The sequence below is a fragment of the Drosophila virilis genome, chromosome X (genome assembly GCF_030788295.1).
Source record: "Drosophila virilis strain 15010-1051.87 chromosome X, Dvir_AGI_RSII-ME, whole genome shotgun sequence".
NCBI lineage: Eukaryota > Metazoa > Arthropoda > Insecta > Diptera > Drosophilidae > Drosophila > Drosophila virilis.
The window spans coordinates 8,662,926-8,686,607 of NC_091543.1; the positions used below are offsets into that span (position 1 = coordinate 8,662,926).

General features: G+C 43.7%; 2 protein-coding genes across 2 annotated transcripts; both read left to right on the forward strand.

The window, feature by feature from the left end:
- Window positions 1-5,301: 5,301 nt before the first annotated feature.
- Muc11A (Mucin 11A) lies at window positions 5,302-11,871 on the forward strand. Its single transcript, XM_032440636.2, has 2 exons — window positions 5,302-5,372; window positions 5,795-11,871. Exons 1-2 carry the CDS (start codon window positions 5,334-5,336, stop codon window positions 11,768-11,770), a joined length of 6,015 nt encoding a protein of 2,004 aa, XP_032296527.1. The 5' UTR covers window positions 5,302-5,333; the 3' UTR covers window positions 11,771-11,871.
- Window positions 11,872-19,698: 7,827 nt separating this feature from the next.
- On the forward strand, window positions 19,699-20,932 carry LOC6633820 (transcription initiation factor TFIID subunit 7). The gene is made up of 2 exons (XM_032440712.2): window positions 19,699-19,803; window positions 19,873-20,932. The coding sequence occupies exons 1-2, from the start codon at window positions 19,717-19,719 to the stop codon at window positions 20,872-20,874; spliced, it is 1,089 nt and encodes a 362-aa protein (XP_032296603.1). The 5' UTR covers window positions 19,699-19,716; the 3' UTR covers window positions 20,875-20,932.
- Window positions 20,933-23,682: the final 2,750 nt, after the last annotated feature.

Sequence of the window (23,682 nt, forward strand, 5' to 3'; positions counted from 1 at the left end):
GGTTGCCTGCCCAGTTGTGCCCACTGGCATCGACTGGCAACCTCGACCGGCGACATTGTCGTCATCATCTTCTTGTTGTCGTCGTCGTCGTCGTCGTCATCGTCATCGTCTGCGGCTCCTGCGGCAAATTAAAATTAGTTGTTTACTTTGCGCAACATAAACAAATAAGAACAACGATGATGATGATGACGACGAAGAAGACGGGAACGAGTACGAGGATGAACTCCAAGTCCAGCACTGGAGTTGGAGGGTCTATTGAAGCATTACAAGAAATTCATTTTTAGTTGCTAAAATGCAAATTGAATTGTGGGACACTTGCCCAGAGCGTGCCAAGGCATGCACTCATTGCTAAATTCAAACCATTCATGCTGCAAATGAGTGCACTCAAATGTGTTCACATTAAGCACACAAAATCAAAGTAATTGCAATTAAGCTGCTTTCAAATAAGTGATAACAGCATATATTTCAGCGATCGATAGCTGGCCACAAGCAAATGCGACACTTTCTGTGTGTCCATTGTGAATGACAGCGATTGTCAATCGCGATCAGCTTTTAAACTTGCTGGCATTTGCCAATCATGCACTAAACGCCACCTAGCGTGCGCAGCCGTTAGTTGTTTAATTAACTGACAATATAATGCAGCCATTTTTAATCGCACACAACTACACACCCATACATACACACACACATATATAAACACACATCGATTTAACTTTAAAAAGCAATTCAAATTTCTGCTAACAGATTTAATTTTTTTCCTTATATTCCATGGACCGATAGAGGTTAGATTTTGGAATTATTATTAGGGCTATACCTAAAGTAAAGCACAGTTAAGGTGCTTTAAATAATGCCATGCACACTTTTAAATATTTTATTAATATTCAAGCAAGTGTATTAATAAATGCAGTTGAAATGATTTGCAGACGAAAAAACTAATTTTTGCATGTATCAAATTTCGAAATACATCAATATGCACTTTAATATGTTGAAACAAAAGTTAGTTAATTTTTTGAAAATTGTTAGTTTGAAAATACACCATAAATGCGTATTTTTTTTTTCTATATATGCAAATCTATTAAAAAACTAATATGTGTTATATATTCATATTAGTTTTATAAAAGATTGAATCATAAAAGGGGCTGCGCTTCATCCCACTTGTTTGCCCAGGCCGCCATGCGAAATATACGCATTACCAATTCCACTTGGTTTGACTAATGAGCCTTCTCCTGCACACACTTGACCAACTTTTTGGGCACACCCTAATACGTATATATACAAACCAGCGTGTGTGTGTGTGTGTGTTGTTGTGTGTAAAATGGCGCCGCATCGCCACGGGATTAACTGGCACTGGCTGCTTGAGGGATAATAAGTGCATTGGAGCATCAAATCAATAAAACGCGCACTTTGCACATGGTGGACAGCACCCACACACGCACACACGCACACACATACGCACATATACTTTATGTACGGGCATGTGGGTGACGGCGGCGCGAATGAGTGGGTCGTTGGGTGGCTGGTCACAAGAATTCGCTGCATCAGTGGCTGCAATTGCGAAACATTGTTAATTTATGCAAATTTAGCCACCGCCGCCCGCTTTGTGCAACGCCAATGAGGCACGAGCGCTGCACTGAAAGCCACAGCAGCCGCCGCAGTCGCGGCCGCAACGCCAACAACATTAACGCGTTGCAGCGCGGCCGGAGCCACCGACACGACTTGCATAATTTGGAGCGAAAGGTGGTGTTCAGTGGAGTGAGGAAGTGGGGGAGGGGTTCTTCGCTTGACAACGAGCCTTTGCTTGATTTGCAAGCAACGGTTTGTGTGCATATGTGTGTGTGCCAGTGTGTGTGTGTGTGTGTGTGCGCGCTGCGTCCTGGTTACATTTTTGTCGACTGGGGACCCTGCCGGATCCGGCAGCCACAGGCTCAACTGGGTGCGCAACGAATTAGCACGTCGACTGTTTGCCTCATCACCAGTCAAAGCGAAGCCTTCAGCTGAGCGCAAAGTGTGCCCAGACTAATGCGAAGCAGAACAACAGTCAGCAGCAGCAGAAGATATAGCAGCGGAAGGAGCGGAAGACGTGGCAAGGAAAGGATTCAGATCAGGATTGCAACAACAGAAAGGCAACCATAAGAAGCATTTGGTTAATCGACTCAAGAGATTTCCATGCAGATTAGCAGAGCAGTGTAATGCCTTACATTTTCATATGACCAAGTGGTATACTTAATATTTTAAGTAAAATATGTACGCATAATACGACAAAATCATTGCACATGGAGAATCGAGCGCGGGAGTTCAATTAGCTGATGTAAGGTAAGGCTGGATACTGTAAGGTCCCAACCGCATCCATATACGAAGGTATTTTCTTATAATATGACCTCTTTTATAATTACGCTCAAGTAGCAAACATATGCACACTGCGTATGTGTGATATTTTGTTTTTTTTTTTTTCTGGTCATCCGCTGGCAGTATGGACTCTGAGTCTTACATTGAATCAGTTGACGGATATACTTAAAAAAGAAAATAAAAAAAAATCGGTTGTCTCATTTGTGCATAATGTTGCACACTTTGTGACACAGACCGCCAGGCGATAAGCCAGCAAATTGACGCCAATTATAAAATATATGCATCGGGTATAGAGAGCATGGGTCTATGCATGTGTATGCATGTGTATGCACACCGTATGATAATACAAATATATGGCTAACTGTATTTATTGTATTGTCTAGACATGAAAAACCGCAGTGCCTGCATTGCATTTGCGTTTTTATTTCATGGTTTAACCGCATTAAATGAAGCAACTGACAAAAAAGAAAGCACGCATAATCCAGGTGAAAGTGATGAGCTGCGTGGATACCCTGTATGTGCAGTGGCATTCGTGAGCGATTGCCTGAGAACTTTTAATATTTTTAAGAAAATAATATTTATCTTAGTAAAAGGCAAATATAATTCGGATTTTGTCGATATAATTATACCGTTAATCGGATCAGCCTATGTCAAAACTCTTGTGTACACAAAAAGTGTAGATTCGCTTTCTTTGGAATATATATTAAGTATACCACATGTTGTCGGTGCATGCCATACATGCGTGCCAATAGACCCCTTCAAGAACTTTTCATTGGATATTTGGCATTAAAAAAGACGTTTAATTTAACAATTTTATGCAATTGCCAGCTTCAAAGGGCATACGCAATGCGAAACATAAACGAAAGCCTACAAATTGCTCCTCATTTTTTGTTTGATGTACACTCCTTCGCCCCCGGCACATATTGTAACGTAACAGTGCTTTTGGGAATCGCCAGATGTTAAGCCAATGCCCACAATTAGTCAGTATGGCCTGGGTGAAAAGGTCTTTGGACCTTTGCTCATAAATAATGCCTAAAACCATGGGCATGTGTGTTATACAATACGAACGACAATTTACGGATGGGCCGGCGACTGTCCAGAGTTGGCTCGTGGATTCACAAACCTGACGCCGCTAGCGGCTTGCTTATCTTGATAGATCTCGCATCTGTGCGATAAGGATTACTTGGACAGCACTCGCATGTAATCTTGGACCGGTTGCTGTAGCTTATCGCACTCGAATTCACGATCATGATCATTGTTGCTGTTGTTACTACTGTTTGGCATACGAAATGCGCTCAACCTTCGGCCTTATCATGATGCTTGCAAAAACATACGCAAAAGAGATACAAAACTCTTCAATTGGATGGACGCACCCTGCTCGAGGGGATTGCCTGCGTCATAAAATGGTGCTAGCAGACCCGCTGGCAAACAGTAGCTGGCGCACAGACACAAAGCTACATCAGTGTGAGATGTGCATCATGTGCCCGCCAGATAAGCCAATAGGTCTTAGTCATTTTCTATGTTGGAATCCACTCTGAGGCACACCTCCGTCTATCCATGGAACTGTATAACTAAGCACTACCGCACCTCAACTACAATACTCTATGCGTGAATATTTTTATGTTAGCAACAAAAATATGTTGCGCATTAAAAACAACTATCCGACCATTGAAGCTAAAGCCTATAATAATACAAATCATAATGTCTTTAATCATATATAAAATCTAAATTCTATATAAACTATGGCTTTAAATGCCTCCCATTTGCTTAACTGTCGAATGTCTTTGCCTTAACTACACTTAACTATTATGTTGTTTTATACCATTCAAAAATAATTGAATTAGGGTAATTTATGTTCGTAAAAAAGAAATGGTACCGTCTATTTATTATTCTTCTTAAAATTTGGCAAATAGCGCAAATTTGTCACAGGAAATGCGCAGCCTTCTCTTATATATTTCTTGTTTTTTGTTTGTCAAGTTCAACTCTAGGGTCTACTTGCTTAGATTAAGATTACGTACGGCAGTTAAACAAATGTGTGAAATATCATCATTGGCTTAACTTAATGACCATCGGAAGCTCTAACAAGATAATAACGTTTATTAGCTTAGATTATTTAATTATTATTATTTGCACGAGCACAAACTCATATCGCATAGCCCATTAAGAATAAAGCATTAAAACCTACATATAAAAATTATTTTAGTTACTGAGAAATTCATGTCCATATCAAAGTGACAAGGTCTTCGTCACAGCTTTTTAAACTGAGCTAAGTTAATTCCCATTGATTCATGAAATTTTTCGATTAATCGACACCAATACAGACATGGCCAAGTAGTTGGCTGCTCCTGAATATTTTATTGAGCAGGTGCTGTATTTATAAAACACAAATATTGCATTTTTTTGAAAATGTAATATTTTTTATATATTAATAATTATTTAATCAATGCTTAATTTTTAAATAAACATTTTAAGATGTACAGTAAAAAGTAATTCAAAAAAAAAAAAAAATAAACAACAAATAAATAAAGCCCTATTAAAAATAGTTTTCTGTAGAATGTCGGGGCTTAGTGTTTGATATCTACCGAGTGTGATTATTATTTATCACATAAAACAACGAAAAACATTCCAATGTGTTTATCCATACAACGAATTTGTTTTTTATTCTATTGCGTCAGCTGAGGAAAACAACAGACGAAACTGAAAATGTATCTGGTAAAAAAATAAATAGATTTACCAAGTGTAGTCGGAAAAAAATAGCTCACAGCCGCAAACGGCTTTGGGCCGCTTCAGATTTTAGCTGCAATATCATAAATTGGTCGCAAACTTATCTGGGACAAACAAAGATAATCATTGGCTATTTACATAGCGTCAAACAGATTCGCTAGAGATAAAAGTGGATGGGAAGTTTTCGAATATAAGCGACTCGACTGCTCATACAGAGGATAGTAACGATTTTTCATTCGAACCAAATACATTACACAACGACGATGACGAACAAAATATTCAAGTTTTTGATGTTATTTGTGGTAATTGCATAAACTCTACTAACGCGCCACAGAACCCAAAACCCGATTATCCCGTTCCCCACATCGTCATGCCAGAACCTCAAATCAAAATTTGAAATAATAATTAATATTTTTTGTTTCTGTTACTGATGAGATGTATTTTATTAACCATTTTGTGTGGCAACTTTACGGGATTTTGGATACGCGTGACTAAAACCAAACAAACTAACAAAAGCTGCCGGGAATCTTGCTACTTTGGATATCGTATATAGCACTCGGCGGCGACTCGAAAGTATCTTATGCAAGTGAAACTAAACCAGTGTAATTGTTACGGTCCCGAGACTCCGACTTGTGACAAACAGTGCACCAGTGCGACCAATAGCTTAATCATACTAAATTCTTTACTCTCTCTCCCTCTTTTTCTATCCACGTGTCTTCTATAGTTAGCCGCACTGCTCGGCAGCCGACAACAGGCCGTACAGACCAGTGCGCAAATCATAAACATCAACTGCAGCGGCCAACCGGCCATCTGCGTGGGACCAGCCACCTATCAGGCTTGCGTGGGAGATGTGGCTACCGGCAAAGTTCTCTCCTGTCCAGTCAATACGCTCTGTATTAACGATGGGCTGGAGATTTGTGTGCCCCTTAAATCAGATGGAGAGGCGTCTTCAGCGGCAGTGGCCAAGATGACAACAGTCACCGACCATCCAATAATTGGTGGCAGTGGCTCGGCGGCACTTATCGAGTCTACCACCAGCTCTGCCAGCAATGTGCTTACCAACAGCACTGAGGGTCTAATTCCTGCCAATTCAACAGAGCTACCCATTGTCACAACCACTGTTGTCATTGAGACGACCAATTTACCAGAGGAGGCAACTACAGATACCACCCTGCAGACAACTGCAGAGCCGATAGTTGACACAACAACTCATGCACCCACAGAGCCCGATTCAACACTGCCGGTGGACACTACAACTGACGCCGCATTGGATCCAATTACAACCGTCGGTCCCAATTGGGAAACTAATGCGCCAACACGTCCAACAGAGCCAACGCCAGGAGGCTCTACATCATCCCCTGTCGACCCCACTGTTGATCCCAATACACCAGTAGATCCTAACGTACCCGTGGACCCAAATGCACCAGTTAGCCCAGAGGGAACGACGTCACCCTCGATAAATCCAACTGAACCCGTCAATCCCAATATTCCTGTTGATCCAGAGGGAACGACAATATCTTCAGTTGACCCGACTGCCCCAACTGAACCTACCGCTCCTTTGGATCCGAACGCACCTGAGAACCCAGAGGGAACAACTGTATCCTCAGTCGATCCGAATGATCCAGTTAACCCCAATGCACCAGTGGACCCAAATGCACCAATCGATCCCAACGCACCTGTTGATCCCAATGCACCAGTCGATCCCAACTCTCCAGTCGACCCGAATGTACCTGTTGACCCCAATGCACCAGTGGATCCTAATGCACCTGTTGACCCCAACGCCCCTGAGAATCCATCTGAAACAACTGTATCCCCAGTCGACCCTAATGCTCCAGTCGATCCTAACGCTCCGTTAGATCCCGGTTCACCAGTTGATCCTAACGCACCTCTTGATCCTAACGTACCAGTGGACCCCAACGCTCCAGTCGACCCGAATGCACCTGTCGACCCCAATGCACCTGTGGATCCCAACGCTCCAGTCGAACCTAATGTTCCAGTAGATCCCAACGCACCAGTTAATCCCAACAGCCCCGAAAATCCAGAAGGAACAACTGTAAGCCCAGTGGACCCCACTCCTCCAGTGGACCCAACCGCTCCTGTCGACCCCAATGCTCCAGTCAATCCGAACGCACCTGTTGACCCCAATGCACCTGTTGATCCCAATGCCCCTGAGAGCCCAGCTGAAACAACTGTATCCCCAGTCGACCCCAATGCTCCAGTCGATCCTAACGCTCCGTTAGATCCCGGTTCACCAGTCGATCCCAACGCACCTGTTGATCCAAACGAACCAGTGGATCCCAACGCTCCAGTCGACCCGAATGCACCTGTCGATCCCAATGCACCATTGGATCCGAACGCCCCAGTCGATCCAAATGCACCTGTCGACCCAAATGTACCAGTGGATCCCGAAGCACCAGTAGATCCTAGTGTACCAGCAGATCCCAACGCACCAGTTGATCCCAACGCCCCTGTGAATCCAGAGGGAACTACTGTCTCGCCAGTGGACCCTAACGCTCCAGTCGATCCCAACGCTCCAGTGGACCCAACTACACCAGTCGATCCCAACGCACCTGTTGATCCGAACGTACCAGTGGATCCCAACGCTCCAGTCGACCCTAATGCACCAGAGGATCCCAACGCACCAGTCGATCCTAATGTTCCAGTAGATCCCAACGCACCAGTTGATCCCAACGCCCCTGTGAATCCAGAAGAAACTACTGTATCCCCAGTGGACCCTAACGCTCCAGTCGATCCCAACGCACCAGTCGACCCGATTGCACCCGCCGAGCCCAATGCACCAGTGGATCCCAACGCTCCAGTCGATCCAAATACACCTGTCGACCCTAATGCACCAGTGGATCCCAACGCACCAGTCGATCCTAATGCCCCTGTGAATCCAGAGGGACCTACTGTATCCCCAGTGGACCCCAACGCTCCGGTCGACCCGAACGCTCCAGTGGACCCAATTGCTCCAGTCGATCCCAACGCTCCCATCGACCCGAATGCACCCGTCGATCCCACTGCACCAGTGGATCCTAACGCTCCAGTCGATCCAAATGCACCTGTAGACCCCAATGCACCATTGGATCCCAACGCACCAGTTGATCCCAACGCCCCAGTTGATCCCAGCGCTCCAGTCGATCCCAACGCCCCAGTAGATCCTAATGCACCAGTCGACCCCAATGCTCCAGTGGACCCTAATGCACCAGTCGACCCCAATGCTCCAGTCGACCCCAACGCTCCAGTGGACCCCAATGCCCCAGTGGATCCAAATGCACCAATCGATCCTAGCGCACCAGTTGATCCAAACGCACCTGTAGATCCTAATGCACCAGTCGATCCCAATGCACCAGTCGACCCCAATGCTCCAGTGGACCCCAACGCTCCAGTGGACCCCAATGCCCCAGTGGATCCTAGCGCACCAGTTGATCCAAACGCACCTGTAGATCCTAATGCACCAGTCGATCCCAATGCACCAGTCGATCCCAATACACCAGTTGATCCAAACGCACCTGTAGACCCTAATGCACCAGTTGATCCAAACGCACCAGTTGATCCAAACGCACCAGTTGATCCCAATGCTCCAGTCGATCCCAATGCTCCAGTCGACCCCAACGCACCAGTCGATCCTAACACACCAGTTGATCCAAACGCACCTGTAGATCCTAATGCACCAGTCGATCCCAATGCACCAGTCGACCCCAATGCTCCAGTGGACCCCAACGCACCAGTGGACCCCAATGCCCCAGTGGATCCTAGCGCACCAGTTGATCCAAACGCACCTGTAGATCCTAATGCACCAGTCGATCCCAATGCACCAGTCGATCCCAATACACCAGTTGATCCAAACGCACCTGTAGACCCTAATGCACCAGTTGATCCAAACGCACCAGTTGATCCAAACGCACCAGTTGATCCCAATGCTCCAGTCGATCCCAATGCTCCAGTCGACCCCAACGCACCAGTCGATCCTAACACACCAGTTGATCCAAACGCACCTGTAGACCCTAATGCACCGGTCGATCCAAACGCTCCAGTGGACCCCAATGCCCCAGTGAATCCAAATGCACCAGTCGATCCCAGCGCACCAGTTGATCCAAACGCACCAGTTGATCCAAATGCACCAATCGATCCTAGCGCACCAGTTGATCCAAACGCACCTGTAGATCCTAATGCACCAGTAGATCCCAATGCACCAGTCGACCCCAATGCTCCAGTCGACCCCAACGCTCCAGTGGACCCCAATGCCCCAGGGGATCCAAATGCACCAATCGATCCTAGCGCACCAGTTGATCCAAACGCACCTGTAGATCCTAATGCACCAGTCGATCCCAATGCACCAGTCGATCCCAATACACCAGTTGATCCAAACGCACCTGTAGACCCTAATGCACCAGTTGATCCAAACGCACCAGTTGATCCCAATGCTCCAGTCGATCCCAATGCTCCAGTCGACCCCAATGCTCCAGTCGACCCAAACGCACCAGTCGATCCTAACACACCAGTTGATCCAAACGCACCTGTAGACCCTAATGCACCAGTCGATCCAAACGCTCCAGTGGACCCCAATGCCCCAGTGAATCCAAATTCACCAGTCGATCCTAATGCTCCAGTCGACCCCAACGCTCCAGTGGAACCCAATGCTCCAGTGGATCCAAATGCGCCAGTCGATCCCAGCGCACCAGTTGATCCAAGCACACCTGTAGATCCTAATGAACCAGTCGGTCCCAATGCTCCAGTGGACCCTAATGCGCCAGTAAACCCCAATGCACCGGTTGATCCCATTGAGCCTGTGGACCCCAATGCTCCAGTCGACCCCAACGCTCCTGTTGATCCAAACGCACCTTTAGACCCTAATGCACCAGTCGATCCCAACGGACCAGTTGATCCTAATGCTCCAGTCAACCCCAACGCTCCAGTGGACCCCAATGCCCCAGTGGATCCAAATGCTCCAGTCGATCCCAATGCTCCAGTCGACCCCAACGCACCAGTCGATCCTAACACACCAGTTGATCCAAACGCACCTGTAGACCCTAATGCACCAGTCGATCCAAACGCTCCAGTGGACCCCAATGCCCCAGTGAATCCAAATGCACCAGTCGATCCCAGCGCTCCAGTTGATCCAAACACACCAGTTGATCCAAATGCACCTGTAGATCCTAATGCTCCAGTCGACCCCAACGCTCCAGTGGACCCCAATGCCCCAGTGGATCCAAACGCACCTGTAGATCCTAATGCACCAGTCGATCCCAATGCTCCAGTGGATCCTAATGCACCAGTCGACCCCAATGCACCAGTTGATCCCAATGCACCAGTGGACCCTAATACACCGGTGGATCCCAATGCACCAGTTAATCCCAATGCACCAGTAGACCCTAATGCACCGGTAGATCCAAATGTACCTGTGGACCCTAATGCACCAGTCGAACCCAACGCACCAGTCGATCCGATTGCACCGGTAGATCCCAATGCACCAGTTGATCCCAATGCGCCAGTGGACCCTAATGCACCGGTCGATCCCAACGCGCCGGTCAACCCCAATACACCGGTTAATCCCAACGCACCAGTGAACCCCAACACACCAGTGGACCCTAACGCTCCAGTTGACCCCAACGCACCGGTCGATCCAAACGCGCCAGTGAATCCCAATAAACCAGTTGATCCCAATACACCACTTGATCCTAGCTCCCCAGTAAACCCCAACTCCCCAGTTGATCCCAATATACCCATCAACCCATCTGTTCCCTCTATCCCTTCAGTTCCTGAGTACCCAGGTCGTCCGGGCTCATGGCCACATCCATGGCGCCCAAGTCAACCCATTCACCCTGCGCACCCAGGACACCCAAGACCTCCCATTCGACCAATCCCCCAACATCCTTTCTGGCCGCAACGTCCCCAGCAACCAGGTAACGGAAATGGCAATAACAATGGTAATGGCCAGAATATACCGACTGTAAAGCCCTTCTGGCCGAATTGGCATGACTGGGTCAATAGCTGGCGGCCATCTAAAAAACCCGCCCAGCCCACCACTGCTCCCACACCAGCCCCGACTGAAGACAGCAACAAGTCGGAAACAAATGAGTCTGTAGAACAACCATCAGGTGGACCCATCTCCAATGAGAATGCCTCAGTTGAGGAGAGCAACAAGGACAAAAAAAAGCCAAAGCCTGCTGAGGACCAGTCCAAGGAGCAAGAGCATAAGAAGCCTGCCTCTAATGAGAACAGCTCTGACGAGAAGAAGGATAAGAACACCAAGCCGAAGGAATCGAAAGAGGATAAGAAGAAGGACAACAGCAAGTCAAAAGATTCAAAGGAGGAAAAGGACAACGATAAGAAAAAATCCAATAGCTCTACCGAGGAAAAGAATGACAAAAAGGACAACAAAAAATCAAAGGATTCCAATGAGGAGAAAGACAGTGAACAGAAAAAATCCAATGAAGATGATGATAACGACGATCTGAATTCCAAAGAGAAAAAGCAATTTGTAAAGAACGTTATCAAGAAGCTTAAGGATGAAGAGGAATGCGATGAGGACGACATCTATCCAGATGTGCGCGATTGCCGAAAATATTACCGGTGCGAAATCAAGAAGTCTGGCAAGCATAGGTTCGTGCATCTACGCTGCGATAACAAGGAGCGTTTCGACTACCGCACTCTGAAGTGCGTGTCCAAGGATGACGCCACGTGTCTGCACAAGTAGAGACGACTTATACACAATGCCAAACCAAATAGACGGAAACGAAAACTGTAGCATTCACACTATATAATCTCACAATAAATTCAATGATATTAGCAACGATATATTTACAATAATGTACTTAAATTTTTTTTTTTTTTTTTGTTTATTTATTTTAACAATTAGTTTGTCAAATAAAATATAATTTATATACGCATTTAATAATAAAGTCCGCTGTAAATTGCTCTTTGGAAATAATGATGATGATATATGACTTTTATGTGAGCTTATGGAGACTGAATATTTTGAGTCAACGTTATGCATGAGCAACCACCAACCAAAATAAAGTCTATGGTTTATTCCCAGCCAAAACTTACAGTCACAAATCAAACTGTTATCAAACTCTATTTTGTGCCGTTAAATGATTGCTGGCTAAATTTTAAGACGGACATGTTGTTCATTTAACATAATGTTAGATGTTTAGTGTTGCCACATTGCATTGCAAATATGGCCACACACAAGCGGCGTTGCCAGACTGTCACACTATTGGAATAGCAATGCACTTAAATAGATTTTCAAATAATATGAGCCTTTCCAGGCAGAATCACTATCACTCTCTTATCTCTCTCTCCCTCTTTCTGTCTCTCTCTCTCTGTATCACAGCATCTCCCTTTCACTCGTTATGAACTGGTCGCAGCTGGAATCATTAAATACCAATCTCTCTAATTAGCCCTGCTATAAAATAAGTTTCGATAAGTTAATGAGTGGCGAAACATTCGCATAAGTTTTCCCCCCGAGCATTTTTAAAGCGTTTCACTTACACGCGCAAAGTTTTTCCTATGTAAATATTTAGTGTAGCATAGAAATTTGAAGTGAAACGTAAACACAAGCAAAAAGCGTTAAGGGAAAGTGCATTGGATGACAGGGTGCTGGAAAAAGCACAGACCGGCAGCAGGACATGGAGTGAAGAGGGCTATGAAACACTATGCAGGCTGGGCTAGAGGGAGAGTGTCACCGAAGCAGAGCAATACACTTAAGTTGATTCGCTGTCATCCATTGCAGCTCATTTATCATTAGATGAAGTCATACACACACATACACACATACATACACACACACACACACACACAATGCTAGCAGGAGGCGTAAGGAGGGTGGCGCTTACAGGCAGGGTGCAGGGTCCAGGGTGCAGGCTGCAGGACCAGGCTCGGCGACAGTTTCAACGTCGCCTAAGTAGTCTAGCTGAGACGTGGGCGTGGCTGTGGGCGCGTCAAGAGTAAGCATAACACTTTGCACCGACAACGCTGCTATCCAGGACCAGGACAGGACCCAGACCCAGATCTCGCCATGTCCAGGAGGCAAACGCAAGACTAGAATGCGATGCCAGCTTCAGCTCCAGCTCCAACGCCGACGAAGTAATTCAATTTTTATCGTGGGTAATTTTGTAACGAGAAACGAAAGAAGCGAAACGGCAAATGGCGTTGACCAGGCACCAGAGGGACAGTCGGTTGGGCTGGGGCATAGTAGTTGCTATAAGAGCTATATAAAACAAGTAGAGCTTTAAGCCAGGCATTGTAATTGTGGGCGTGCCCGTCTGTGTGTGTGTTTGTGTGCGAGCATACGTTGAAAATTCAATTTGCCTGATGACTTGCTGTGGTTTAAATACCGCCCGCACAAAAAGGGCGACAGTGCACATTAAACTGTGGCCAATGGTTGAAGGCGATACAAAACGCATGTGGCATGTGGCATGCGGCATGCGGCACCATGCACCAGAAATAAAGCATGGCATATCCAGCGCCACAATAGCTGTCCCATGCTCATATTATATACTTATGCAAACGATAAAAAGAAAAAATCAACAACAAAAAATATTGAAAATAAAAAAAAAACCAAATAAATAAAAAAAAAATTGAAAGTCGAGCGAACGCAAAATATATAAAAAATCGTAAACTTTGTTAACTTCATTTGACAACCAGCAGCAGCAGCACCGACAGTGGGCAGGCTATGGGGAGTTGTTGGTGGTGCGATGCGGTGGTGCTACAAGGCTGATGCGCTGATCCAGGACATAGCTTTATGTGCGAGCCACTCGTTGTTGTCCCTACTTGGAGCTGGTCGTTGATTGGATTTCATGCGCTTGAAAAATCAATTTTTATTTAATTAATGTGCCTCGCTGCATGCCATACATACACACACACACACACACACACAGAGAGAGAGAGAGAGAGAGAGAGAGAGAGAGAGAGAGAGAGAGCGAGTACAATATGACCGGGCTGTACCAGCTGAAAAACATCCCAGGCTTTTATGCCAGGCAACCATATAGAGTAGAACATGTTGTAAGCAATTTGCTTGGCCTGCAATTAGTTTCTATTGTGGATCACGTTTTATATGTGTGTCAGTTAAATTTTTTAAATCCGCCGTTTCTCGTTAACAATTTGATTTTAGCTTCAAGCATAAATATTCCTAGCTTATAGCTACAGCTGAAGAGTAAGCTCATCATCTGGCTTGTGAGAATAGTTGGACTCTGAAGTAGACCACAGTTAACCAACGCTTATGCTAATATGGTTCAACCTTTGAAATAGACGAATTTAGGACGAATATGTCTTCTTCAATGCATTGAACAAGCGAAGCAAGAAATAGCAACACGTTGAAGATTAAATATTCTTTCAGACATATCCAGCTAATACGAGAATATAAGCTCAAATTTGCTTTGAAACTCAAAGGAAAGTTTGGATTACTTAGGTATATGTACACCATTTTTTTTTTCTTTGTTTTGTATATCTCAAATTCTATCTAAAATAAAACTTTTCCTGTCATTTATTCTCTAAATTCTCGAGTAAATGAAATTCGGGGTATCAGGTGATATATATATACATACATCTTTAGATCAAAGGCGTCTTATAAGCGTCTGTAAGACATATTTATTTATATTTATTTATTTATTAATGGTCGACAAAACGAGTGTCTTCCTCATTATTCAACAGGTTGTACAATATAAGTATATTCTAAAAGCCTAGTTAAAGGATACAGTTTTCTAAATAGCATCACCGACCGATGGAGGTGTTTTATTTGCCAGTCCGGCCAGCTGTGCCCCTTTTCACAGCTAATTTTGTCAGTGACGCTATTAGAGCCTACATCTAAGCAGAAGGTTGTAAGTAGGAAAAAAGTGATCTCAAGTGAAATTAAAAATAATCTTAATTTGCTAAATTAATAAAGAAAATACAATAAATAGGAAAAAAGAAAGTAAGAAAATTGTTAATAAAGTAAAGCAATGTAAGTTAGATAAAGAGTGTTAAGTGGATAGGACAAAGAGAAAAGTATTGGGAAATCACCGACACGGTGGGGGAAAATTTTTCAGCCTGTCCGGCTAGCTATGCCCCTGCTCATAGCTGGGAATGGTCAGCGACTTCCCGAAGGTATCCTGAAAGCAACGATTTTATTAGGGGTAGAGACAGTTCGGTAGAGAAAACGTGATGCAAACTATTATAATTTTTACATAGCACGCGAAAAGAATTGTGCATAGCGTAATCAGTTGTGCACGTAGATAGTAATAAGGGGCGATAATTTCTGGTTGGTCTAGCCGGAACAGAGAATTGAAGACGCCCTAGCAGAAAAGGAGAATCAATGTCGCCAATAATCAACTTATGTAGAAGGACAACACCGAGAATTGTCCTACGGTTGATTAACGACGGAAGGTTGAGAAGAAGCAGTCTGCTGGAGTAGGACGGCAACCGAAGATTAGGGTCCCAATTTAAACCTCGTAAGGCAAAAAGCAGAAATTGCTTCTGAACAGATTCAATACGATCCTGGCTGTTGATATAATGTGGAGACCAGATGCAAGAGCAGTATTCAAGGATAGGGCGAACAAGAGAGATGTACAGAAGTTTTGTTATAAAAGGATCGTTAAACTCTTTAGACCATCGTTTAATGAATCCAAGTACACCTTTTGCCTCATTAACAATGGTATCTATATGAAGATTGAAACAGAGTTTAGAATCAAAAATAACGCCTAGATCCTTAACTGTTAGTATACGTTGCAAAGGGATATTGTCGATTGTATAACTAACAAGATAAGGTGTAGTACGATTAAAAGTCATAAACATACACTTTGAACAATTTAGATGCAATTGATTGGCCGAACACCAAAGTTGCATAGCGTTCAAATCGTCTTGTAGACGAGAATGATGTAGGGGGTTAGTGTATGATAGAAAAAGTTTGACATCGTCCGCATACATGAGTACACGGGCATGTGATATAACAGAAGGAAGATCATTTATAAAAAGTGTAAAGAGTAAAGGTCCAAGATGACTACCTTGAGGAACACCAGAAGTAACGTGAACCCTTTTAGAGGTAGTCAACCTCAGTATTACTCTTTGGGTCCTACCTTTTAAATAAGAATTAATCCAAAGTAAAAGGGACAGAGGGAAACCTATTCGGTCAAGTTTAAAAAGTAAAATGTCATGGTGCACAGAGTCAAACGCCTTGCTGAAGTCAGTGTAAATGACATCAGTTTGCATTTTCGAAAGGAAAGCATCATTTACCAAGGAAGTAAACTCAAGCAGATTGGTCGTAGTTGACCGATTCTTTACGAATCCATGTTGAACAGGGGAAACAACTGATTTGCAGAAATGCTGCAAATTCGAAGTGATTATTTTTTCAAATAATTTAGGAATAGCAGACAGTTTTGCAATGCCCCTGTAATTTTGTATATCAGACTTCCCACCTTTCTTGTGAAGAGGAATGATATAAGATTCTTTCCAAAGAGATGGAAAGACAGAAGTTTCAAGGGATAGATTAAAAAGCTTTAGCAATGGATAGAAAAGGGAAGAACTGCACTCCTTGAGTAGACAACTAGGAATATTGTCCGGCCCAGGAGAGTAAGAAGATTTTAGAGAGTTTATAGCTAATAGGAGAGAGGAGTGTGAAATAATGGGGGGAGGTATAGAACTAGCGGAGGAAATAGTATAAGGGTAAGAATTAGTATTAGGACAGACTGAAGAGTAAGTTGATTGGAAAAAATTAGCAAAGAGGTTAGCAGAATCAGTGTCATTGCTAGCTTTATCCACCCCAAGAAAAAAAGAAGATGGCAAAGTTGAAGACTTACGCTTCAAGTTTACAAAATTATAAAACTGTCTCGGATTTCGGGCGAATTGCCTTTTACAACGAATTAGATAATTCTCATAGCATTGAGAATTAAGAAGAAAAAAGTTCGACTTGGCTATGGAATATTTAGCCAAGTCTGTACACGAACCAGACTTTTTAAACTTTTTAAAATATTTGGATTTTACATTTTTTAGATGTGATAATCTGGGAGTAAACCAGGGTGGTTTTGAAAAAGTAGTCGAAGGAATTGACTTAGGAATACACACATCTAAGAGGGAGTTTAGGGTGATATAAAAAGAATTAATGGCTGTATTCATATCAACTGAGTCATATAAGAAAGACCAATCGGTTGAATAAATAAGCTGATTCAGCAAGGAATAATTTCCTTTGCGAAAGCAATAGCGGGGCTTATTGGCTGATGAGCACGAAATGGAAGGATTACAATTTAGCATTGCAATCTCTAAAGTTGGATGATAGACATCCTCAGGAAGAGATAAAGGAGGTGACCTAGACACATTAGAAATAAGGTAGTCGTTAACAAATACAAGGTCAAGTGTTCTATTCATATGATTAGAAATTGAATTGATTTGAAACAACGAAAGATCAAGCATGCAGTCTAAAAAATCGTGCTGTGCTGAGGGCACTAGATAATTTTCAGCAGTGAATAATGACCAAGAGATGTTCGGCAAATTAAAATCACCCAACACCAATAATAGGTCATTATCCCGCACGTGTGAAGAAACTTCTTTAATACAAGTAATATGATTCATATAAACTTGAATATCAGAAGAAGGTGGGACATAAGAGCATGTTACATAGATATTCCGTGTAGGAAAAGACACCTTAACTGAGACAGTCTCAGCGTCAGTAGGCGTACTAAAACAGAATAGTTCAGACTGGAGAGTGGCTTTAACAGCAATTAACACCCCACCACCTCGAGTCGGCCGATCATTTCTAAACAAAATAAAGTTATTCGGTAATATCTCAAAATCAGATATGGTTGAGTTTAACCATGTTTCTGAAAATGCTATTATGTCCGAATCGAAGGAAGTGCTGGCAATAAAAAGATTTTTTAGCTTTGAAGTGAGACCTCTGACATTCTGATAATGAATAAAGATTTGGTCAGAAGATGAAGCTAGTTTTTTGGGGCAGAAATGGTACCCTGTAGTGAAGGGACTGGAAGGGTCTCTTTGCAAGACTTTAATTTACAAGAGTAAATGTGACACAATTACTCGATACGAACATTTTTCATATTTCTAACACACTTCTGACATTTGGACCATCATCCCGGATATTAAATTCAAAATCTAGTTAGATGATTTTACACTTATTCTTTGCTGACAGACGGGATCAGGCAACAATATGTTTAAGCGCCAGCCTTAGAGCATATCAACTCGATGTATTTACTTGAAGGCATCTGGCAAACTGATTGCCAATCTCTGATTAGAGGGGTGGTGAGGCGTTAAAGGGTATGCGCCCACCTGGTTAGCACCAGCAAATCTCGACATCAAACAGTTGCGCCCAACGTGGATGCCATCAAACGGTTTATTTTGTTGCCACTCGCAATGCACACAATGACGCCGCGGGGAGTTGCTGCCTTCTATGGGGGGACGGCAGGCGGTGCGAACCGCACCTGAAAAGACCGCAGAGTCTGCTGGCAGCGAACTACTTGCTGGAGGGATACAAAAATCTTGTACTTGTATATTTAATATTCACATTTCAATTGTTTTTTGGCCCACCCACTCGGCTGAGCTCATCCCGTTGCTTTGCCCAACCCCGACCCGCACGCTGAGCTACAGCGCCCAGCTCCAGCTCCACCTCCTTTGGCGCTGTGTATCCCATTTGGCAGTTCTGGGAGTCCTCAACCTGCAACCCGCATCGCCTTATGCTCGGCCCTTTGCTTGTTTGCTTTGACTTTTGAGCTCTCCTTTTGGCTATGGATTTTTGTTGTTGTAGCTGCTGTTGGCGTTACACTTGCCTTTTATTTATAAAATTTTCATAAAGTTTTGTGTTATTAAAAATGGAATATATTCTCGCGCGAATACGCAATGGAATATTAATAGCACGAAATAACTTCAACTTGTATGCAAATAAGTGGAAAAACATTCATACATGGCATAGGTACATGGGCTGTAAGGCGTGCTGCCAGCTGAAAACGAAAGTTCACTATCCTTATGCATATATAGATTTTTTAAATTTCCTCATTAATATTACAAGACGTCTGAGATGTTGCCTTTTAAGTTGAGCGAAATGGAAAGATGTTGAAAGCTTGAACATGTAACAGGAACACTGTTGTATATTGAAAAATACATAGAAATAGAATAGAAACTGAAATCTGATTTCTTTTACAGTTCTGAGATGCAGCTGCCTTTGCAACAACGTCCACTTAACTATGTTCAAAAATCAAATAGGTTAATGCCTTCTGATTGGAATTACCGTCAAATTCTTCAAATCGAAGGAAGTGTCAAAATGACAATGGAACTTAATAATAAGTAGGAGTGCTGCAGTCGGGTGTAGCTGACTGCGTAATGCTCTCTTGAGTCCAATAAGCCAATGTGCCAAATTGAATCATAAAGTTATATTCACGAATATATATACTACATATAGAACAAGTTTAGTCTCCAATTTCTATAGTTCCGAAAACTAATATATTCTTTACACTCCCTCAACGAGTATATCAATTAGAGGAGACACCAGCAGAAGGCGGGGCAATGAAGCTGTCAAATGGCTGTGAAGCAAAAGCCCCAGTATATCGTATACGCAGCGTATTATCGATATGCCTTAGACGTTGAGCAACACTGTAGGCACTGCAATGAAAATTTCTACTTTGACAGGTGCTTCATTTGCAGTTGGTAAAAACAAAGCTGACTATGTCAAAAAAAAATAATCAGCCACAGGTAAATTCCCCAGTTGATAAACTAGAGCTGGAGAGTCAGTTTATAATTCGGTTTCCGGAGGTAAAAATATACAATTATTTGACAGGTTTTATCAAACCCCAGTTAAATTATTGATTAATGTTTGCACAGGACCTTGCCAAAATAGTGCACGAAGCTATAGAAGCGGAAACCATCAATGAGAAACTAAGTATTCAGCTTGACAATGATCTGCGATACGGTGAGGTGCACCTAAATAATCAGCTGCTGCACGCCAAACTTGTTGATCTGCCCACAGTTATTGAGAGCTACAAAACGGCTGACAATACGAACTTGTACAAAACTGCCGACATTTGCCAGTTGCTAGTGTGCAGTAGGGAGCGCCCAAAGGATTTCGATAAAGAGCGTGCCAAAAAAGCCAAGGAGCTAGATACTACGCCTGTGTCAAATTCAGACACAGAGCCCGAGAAGACGCCCCCGAAGAAGGCCGGAAGGCGTGCCGCAAAGCAACCTGCTAAACAGACCGAAAAACCGACCCCAAAGAAGCCCGGAAGACAGCCCAAGAAGCAGGCGGGAAAGCAGGCTGGAAAGCAGACTGGAAAACAGGCTGGAAAGCTGGCCGGAAAGCTGGCCGAAAAGCAAGCTGATGAACTGGCTGAAGAGCAGGCCGATGAGCTGGCTGATGAGCAGGCTGGAAAGCCGCTTGGAATGCAGGCCGGAAAGCAGGCTGGAAAGCTGGCGGGAAAACAGGCTGGAAAACTGGCTGGAAAACAGGCGGGAAAGCAAGCCGGCAAACAAGCCAATACGCAATCCGAATCGGATGCCCCATGGGATGATGACAAGGAAAATCTATCGCCCATTTTGGAGGACACCAGAGATATACTAAAAGTAGACGAAAAATATCTATGGCCACACGGTCTGACGCCGCCCTGTCGAAATCTGCGACGACGTCGTCTGAACAACGCACTGAAAGAGAAGAACGTAGAACCGCCCGAGCCAGACATCCTGCGAGAGGTCAAATACCTGCTACGCATGGACAGCGAAGCTGTGCGCGTCGACTACGAAGTTGTCAATGAGTCGAACGTGGCAACCGCGTTGAATCTATCTGACACCAGCAGCGGCGATGAGGAAATGACAGACGAAACAGTGCAATAACATTATGTATTAAATACATGATTAGCCAAAATTAGATTTTAAAATAAAAGTGTAATGCTAGCGTTAGGTCATTTTGCATTTTTGGATAGTTCCAAAATTTGTTGAAAGCAATTGCCAAGGAATGCACACAAACACACACACTCACAAACACACCTGTTTATGGTGTTCAAGGTCAGAAGCCAACAGAATCCTTTAAAAAAGCAAATACATTAAGTAAAGTATCGTCAGACTGAAGGCTTCATGCAACCCAGCGCCGAGTACATCAGCTATGCGAATCTGTGCATATTAATGGGTGTCAAGCGGGTCAACACGCTTGGCCACAGCCAACGACACTGCACACACTCAAACACACACACGCACACACACACACACATGAGAGCTGCCATGCGAGGCGTCTGTTTTCTCAGCGCGAACGTGCCAAAGAAAATAGCCTCAGTAGCAACAGCAGCAATGGCAGGAGAAGCACAAGTTGGGCGCCTGGCTTAATAAATCATTGGGGTGGAGACAAAGTTGACCCAGTAAGTGAACCTGATAAGATGACGGGACGGCACGGGCAAAAGTTCGCCTCAAGTCAAGCCGAACTGCTTGGGTGCGTAGGTGTCGGCTGTGGACTCAGCCAACTGGGCAACCAAGCAACTGGGCAACTGCACCTTGAGCACGGTAATTGCTTTGGACGGCCGCTGAAAGCCCAAACAAATTATTTATTGCCGTCAACGATGACGGCGACTGCGTTTGGCCCAGCTCAAAGGCTTAAAAAACAAAAACCACCACAAAAAAACACAAGAAAGCGTTCCCGACCAGGAGATACCCTTTGACCATGCAATCGAAATGCATGAAGAAGGATGGTGTCCAAAAAGTAATATATTGTTAATCTGCATGGCAAATTTGTTGTATCTAACTCTCGTAGTTTTCGAGTTATGCTTAAAAGAGAAAGTCCCAAAAAATGTATATCTATCATGGAAATAGGGGAGAATGAAAAGAGGTAAGAGGTAGGTAGTATACTCTGAGAATCGATTAATATCGAATAATGGGAATGGGGGAGAATGGGAAAATGTCTACAAAACGTAGAATATTCCCAATCTGTGTAAGCTCCAGGTTTGGAGTATCTGACTCTCAATCTATGCTTAAAAGAGGCAAGCCTCAAAATCGATATTTAGCGATATAATGAAAATGAAAATATAATGGAAAAAATATCGGAAATATATGTGAAAATTTTTAAAAATTTGATAAACAGGGCCACATCGGTTCGTATATGTATACATGACTACCTTCTGGGATAGGTGATGCTGTCTTCCATCTGCTACGTAAATTTGCACAAAACCATTATACCCTTTTCACACATTTGAGCGGGTGGCTCAGGGTCTTTAACGTGTAGAAAAGTTGATGGGCGATGGCAGCGTCGCCGTGCTTGGCCCACTTCAACTCGCTCATTAGCCCGCCCAACGCTGTCTTATCTGGGCGCTGTTGATCCATCAACTGGATGCCTACCGCTGCTTGCTAACTGTTAACTGCCGTCGGGGCCAGCATGAAACATTTTCTGATTGCGTGTGCATTTTTAATGTGGCTTGGCCTTTTGGCCAATGTACGCACTTCATTCATCAATGTGCCGCGGCCCAAAACGATGGCAAGACCAAGACAAATGATGATGTCTGCCAAGCGAAGCGGCTTTCAGCTAACAGGTAGCAGGAAACCCAGGACCAGGTCCAGAACCAGGGCCAGAACCTGGACCAGAAGCAGTACCTCTGTTCTTGGTCTTGGCTAGTATTTAACCCACCCGCCGTCGCCCTCTTTTTGTTTTCATTGCGGCGCTGCCCTGACTGGCATTCCCCCGCCTACCCGCACGCTGGCAACATTACTTTGATTTTTATAAATTTTATATGGCACACGCCTTTCTTTGACTCCGCCGCCAACCCTTGAGGAGGCACTCGGTACGGTGAGTGGCGCTCACTAATGAAATATGAATAATTAATACTGTGTGCTTCTTTTTGTTTTACTTCATTTGGAGTTCATTATTTTTCGGCTCGCTGCATTGCTCTCTTCTGAAATTTGCGCTCTGCTGGAATTTCCCGGAACATCTCGACATCGCCACATTTAATGCTATCTAACTGATTTTTCTGGTTGTGTGTGTGTGTGTGTTTGTGTGTGCGGCGTGGCATTACAATTGTATCCACAAAGCTGCAGGGGCACTCAAGCGGAACTGAAGTGGCATATTAATAAATAAAAAGTCTTATTTAAAAAGCTCAATTAACTGTTGTAGCCGTTAATATTTTAATTTAAATATATATTGCCTATTTACATATATCGATATTGGCATTTTGATTAAATTCGATAACATGTCACTCGCCTGTCACTTGCATATACATATGTTGTTTATCAAATGCGTTGGGCTTAAAGGATTGTGTTTCGGGCTTAATTTGCGCATATTTGTTTACTTTTGTGTTTGCTTCTCAATTCGAATTAAATGAATTGATTTGCAAATGTTAATTTGATAGTTGCTGCTGCAGGTCTCCCTTTCGAGAATCTGGATTTGTGTGTTCAATAAGCTGTTGCAGCACCTTGTAAATAAACACAAAATTATTGCCTAATATTACTGATACACATTGACAACTAGCAATTATTTACTGAGAGCACGCTGTGCTTGGCAATAGTGTTAAGAATCTGAGTAATCAGAGTAATTTCTATTGAAGCTTGTATATTTATATATATACACCCTTACTATAGAGTGTGTTCAAATTGTGTCACGAAATGCGCAGCGCCTGAGTGCACCAACTCTTGAGCAGCATCAACAGCCGAATCGATGCGGGCAGA